The sequence below is a fragment of the Entamoeba invadens genome (genome assembly GCF_000330505.1).
Source record: "Entamoeba invadens IP1 unplaced genomic scaffold scaff_1105074725163, whole genome shotgun sequence".
Classification (NCBI taxonomy): Eukaryota; Evosea; order Mastigamoebida; family Endamoebidae; genus Entamoeba; species Entamoeba invadens.
In genome coordinates, this window is record NW_004443556.1 from 185,653 (window position 1) to 190,682 (window position 5,030).

Consider the following 5,030-nt stretch of genomic DNA (forward strand, 5'->3'; position numbering starts at 1 on the left):
ATACAAGAATCGTAAAACAAGTCTGTCACCTCAAAACTGTTGTATTAATGATAAATGTGAAATACAATAAATATTCTACTAATAAGTATATAACAATTATAAAACACACACACTTTTGGTATACGAAAAACGTGTTAGAAAAGTAATCTATAAATACTCTATGAACTAAGACATTTAACATCATTATTGTTAAAACCAACCTCATTAGCTTTAAAAATGTATTTTTATTCACTCTATGTTGAAAATGGTTTATCACCATAATTCTGTATGTGCCAAAACACTTTTAAGATGATGTAATTTGGTTCAAAAAATCTTAGAACAGAAAACAAAAGGCGAACATAAACTGGATGTTAGGGGCTTCAAAAATAGAATAAATCAAAATTCAAATCATAGAAAATAAATTAAGAGGAACGGAAGTAGAGTTTCAAACCAAAAATAAACATTTCAAGCCCCCCAAATCAATACTTTGTGCTTATCCAAATTGGTTCACTACTCTCAATAACCAATTTAAACAAATTTTTGGCTTTAAAAACCCCCAAACTGTCTAATCAATTCGATAATGTACTCAATGAAAAAGAGAAGTGGAAAAATTACATACAAAGAACGAAGAAGTAACCATGTGCTAACTGAAGCTGTTTGTATTGCTGCTATCAATCAAGTTGCCAAAATAGAGCTCTGTAGACCATCCAGAAAAACATTTGTTGCTCAGCCATTCCTTCCTATCGTCAAAATAATCTTTTCTCAAACCGATGTTGTAGATTTCGAGCAAATAGTTGAAAAACGAATCCTCGAGCGGTTTAACTTTGATCTTCTAAATAATGTCACAGAAGAGACGGCCCTTCGAAGATTAAAGAAAAATCGAACGACAGAGTCTATGCAACTATTAATTGACTTGAGTGAAGAAAATGGTGTAACATTTCAGTGTGCGCATTCAAGTGGAAAGAATAATGTAATGGTCATCGATTACATTCAACGAATGAGATTTGCAGGAAGGACTTTTGAACTCAACGAACTTGAAACGAAAGGAAAAATAATACATGAACACATCAGCAAACTATTTGTTACACGAAAGAAGGTTGTCTTGGAAAAGTGTGACAAGGAACTAGTCTGTATTCTAAATCAATAATAAACTCTTTTTATATTTTTATTTCGAATATTAAATAAATCGTGCTTTTAAAACTTAAATTACGAACATGCTCACTTATTTATAATATATGAACAAGTGTGTGATTTATTAACTCTTTTTCTTCAAACAAAGGGTTCAATTTTGAAATTAGAACTTCAAAAACCAAATTTGTGCTTGATACTTTTACTATTCAAATTAAAATCCATTCTTTTGTGTGTTTTGAGCAGTTTCTTTGTTGAAATTTTGACCAATTTATAATGAAGAGAACATAAATAGAACAGATCCAATAAAAAGCGTTTATTTTTTTCATTGTATTATTAATCAAACGAAGAAATATTTAATTTTTCTTATTCAAAAATTTCATTAAACAATTTCGTTGAAATAGTGTGAGTTGGAGTTGAAAATCAAGTTATTAATAGAAAACCAATATAATCAAATAGGAAATAAATGAAACGAATGGATTCCCTGCTATTTTATTGATATTTTTGGTTATATTTCGGGTTGTTTACGGATTAATCGGCGTTAAAAACAATATCTACCATTTTCAGACAAAATGAAACCAACTCAAGTATGTTTTAAACAACATCCATTTATTATTGGTCTTCTCTTTGTATTGAGTTCTGAGTATATTAGTATTAAATAGTCCCAATTTTTCAATCCATATTTACAAAAACAATTTAACAACCAATAATCGCACAAACTATGAAGGAGAAGAAGTTATAACATCAAAATATTTTAATCGAACCAATTCATTTAAAATGACATTCAAATGAGATATTAAATCAAAACATAAATATGTAAACACATTATTTTTAAAATGTATATATGTTTTAGTTGATTGCAAATCCCACACTATTTTTTAAAACAAAAGAAAATATTTCTGTTTCGATCCTATTTTTATTGGTTCAAAATATTTCTTTTTAATAACATTTAAATCAATTACATATTCATAACATTAAATTTAATTATTTGATAGTTTTTATTATTTGTCTAAAATGCATAAATCGATATACTTTCTTGTTATTTCAGATGGGTATAATAAAGAGTAATATTTATTTTAATTTTTAAACCTTTTTTATTTTTTGATTTAAAAATATATATACAATTTCAAGTGTTTATTCCAAAATAGTTAATTAGAAATTAATTGGAGTTTCCAATTGTGAAGAATTACTTTTCAGTATTAACCTTAGCACGATGGGAAAGGGAAATTATGAGACAATTAACTGGATTGTGCATCTTTGATATTAATTTATTTTATAAACCATATGAGGATAAAAACAACACTTGATTATAAAGTAATTCTGAAATCAATTAATATTTATAAAATAATTCAAAACATAAAACTTATTGAAAGTTGAGATGAAACTTTATCAAATGACAACGATGACAATTTCAATCTTACAAAACATATTTGCTAATCATAACATGTTAGCGTTAATTAAATCTTTTGATATATTATTGATATTATTAGACGAAGAAAATGTATCTATTTTATTTTTGGTATAATATATATAGAAGAACATTTTTAAATTATTGTTTTCACATCTTAATTACATTTCAACACTTTATGATAGTTCAGTTATTATTTCAAACACCAAACAAATAACTCCTTTAGTATTTACTTAACAAAAGATAGACATAAATTGTGTTGCAACAAACAAACACAAAGTAGCATGTGTTGCATCTCCAAATTTCCTCGTGAAAACTCAAAAAATAAAAGTTTGACTTAAAATTTTGACACAATGACATGCTTTACTGTTCCTCACCCATTGCATTTGGTTGTACAAAAGTGAATCCTTCAAACGTGTTATCGGGGTTATTAGTATTCCCTTCATTCGGTGGAGTATCCACTGCATCCTCGTCGATGAATTCCTCATCAATTTGTGAGATCTCCGTTTTGCTTTTGACTGGAGGGACCCAAGGGGGTGGTACTTCTTTTTTGAGTAGTTTATCGAAGTCGATGTCCTTGAACCATTCCATTTCGATGACGTCTTTCCCTTCCAGTCGATCGTTCGGGTCTTTCTCGAGTAAACCCATGATCACACTTTTAGCGTCATAACTAATGTTTTTCGGGAAGTGGGGTTGTGACTTCAATATCTTTTGGTACATGATACTCACATCGTCATCATAAAATGGGGGTATTCCAACAATCATTTCATATATTAAAATCCCCAAACTCCACCAATCAACTGCAGCACCATGTCCCGTCCCCTTCAAGATCTCTGGCGCTAAGTAATCTGGAGTCCCACAAAAAGTCGACGTATCTTGTCCTTCCGCAAGTTGTTTACTCAATCCAAAGTCAGTGATCACTACATTGCCAGTATTGTCCAACAAGATGTTTTCTGGCTTTAAGTCTCTGTAAATGATATCCAACGAGTGCAAGTGGATCAATACAAGTGCGATCTCCGCTGCGTAAAACTTCGACCGCTCTTCAGAGAACGAGTTCTCTTCTTTCAAGTGGTGGAAAAGCTCTCCGCCGTTGACAAACTCCAATATCATGTAGAGTTTGTCTGCCGTCTGAAACGCATAGTACAACTTGACGATGAACGGGTGCGATATTTGCATCAACACAGTTTTCTCGGCTTTTGTGTGGTCAACTTGTTTCCGCTCCTTCACAACGTCCTTTCTTAATATTTTCATCGCATAGTACTTCTTGTCGTCTTTCTTTTGTACCAACATCACTTTCCCAAAGGACCCTCGACCAATCACACGAACTAAATCAAAGTCGTCTTGTGTGACTTTTTTCTGTGAGGAGTTATATAACTCAACGTAATCATCGACTTTTTCAACTTCATCAGTTTTCTTCAAATCTTCTAAATGATCCTCTTTTGTCTCTTGAGGTGTCTCCTTCGCTTCGGGCTTCTCAACTTTTTGTTCTTGGGGTTGTCGTGGTGAGACTTTGGGATCTTGTACTACTTCGACCGCAGGGGTGGTCGCAGGAGTCTTCCCACTCTTTTTCGCTTTTTTGGCCTTCTTCTCCGCTTTACTGCTGCTGTTCCCTCCCATCAAGTATAAACAAGTTTTGAAGTTCTCTTTTTGAGTTGTTTCTGATGCAAATGGTCAATCTCTTCACTTTTTCGCCGTTTTGTGTCTTAAGAATAAGGTAAATCATAGTTATTAATTATTTTATAGCTTTATATTAGTTATTTTTTAACAGAAAATATTTTTGCATTTTCCCGGCTGGAGTGTTTCGCTAAATTGGGAAGTCCGACAAGGTTTTTTGGAAAAAAATCGGGACGTTTTGTATCATCTTATTTGGTTAATTTATTTACTATTTATTAGTTGTTTTATTTTCTTTCTTTACATGAATCATTTTTCTAATTTTTAAGTTGATTTCATTATAAAATCAACATAATTCTACAAATAAACTATATTAGTTATATATGGTTTATTAAACATTTTCTTTTACTATTTTTATTACATATAAATTATAGTTAATAGTGAGTTGATAGTATATAAATTAGTAAAATTTATAATAAATTTAATTTTGTTAATGAAGTAAATATGATGAAAAAAAAGAATTATTTTTTTGCTATTACGATTTTTTTTAAGCAGTAATTTTATTATTAGTAAAAACAATAATAAATTTACTATTTTTTTCAATTAAAATAAATAAAGAAATTATAATTTCATATAATTATAATTTATTAAATGTTATAATTTATTATAACTACACAAATAACATGAAATTAATTTTGTGATTAGTATTGTCAAATTAGTTTATATTAAATTATTAATATTTATATTACTAATTTTTAATATTTCTGTTTTTTTCTAAATTTTTTAAATTATTAATTTTGTAGTAAAAAAAGTTAATTTAATTAAATGTTAATATTTATATGATAAACAAAAAAGTATATTAAAAAAAACATCATTTTTTAAAAAAAAATACAGTCATGCGAAA

General features: G+C 29.1%; 2 protein-coding genes across 2 annotated transcripts; one reads left to right on the top strand and one right to left on the bottom strand.

Moving 5' to 3' along the window:
* Nucleotides 1–559: 559 nt before the first annotated feature.
* On the top strand, nt 560–1,126 carry EIN_118460 (hypothetical protein; the record flags this gene model as incomplete). The annotated part of the gene is made up of 1 exon (XM_004258985.1): nt 560–1,126. One exon carries the CDS (start codon nt 560–562, stop codon nt 1,124–1,126), a length of 567 nt encoding a protein of 188 aa, XP_004259033.1.
* Nucleotides 1,127–2,878: 1,752 nt separating this feature from the next.
* Nucleotides 2,879–4,132, bottom strand: EIN_118470 (protein kinase, putative; the record flags this gene model as incomplete). The annotated part of the gene is made up of 1 exon (XM_004258986.1): nt 2,879–4,132. One exon carries the CDS (start codon nt 4,130–4,132, stop codon nt 2,879–2,881), a length of 1,254 nt encoding a protein of 417 aa, XP_004259034.1.
* Between the last annotated feature and the right edge of the window lie 898 nt (nt 4,133–5,030).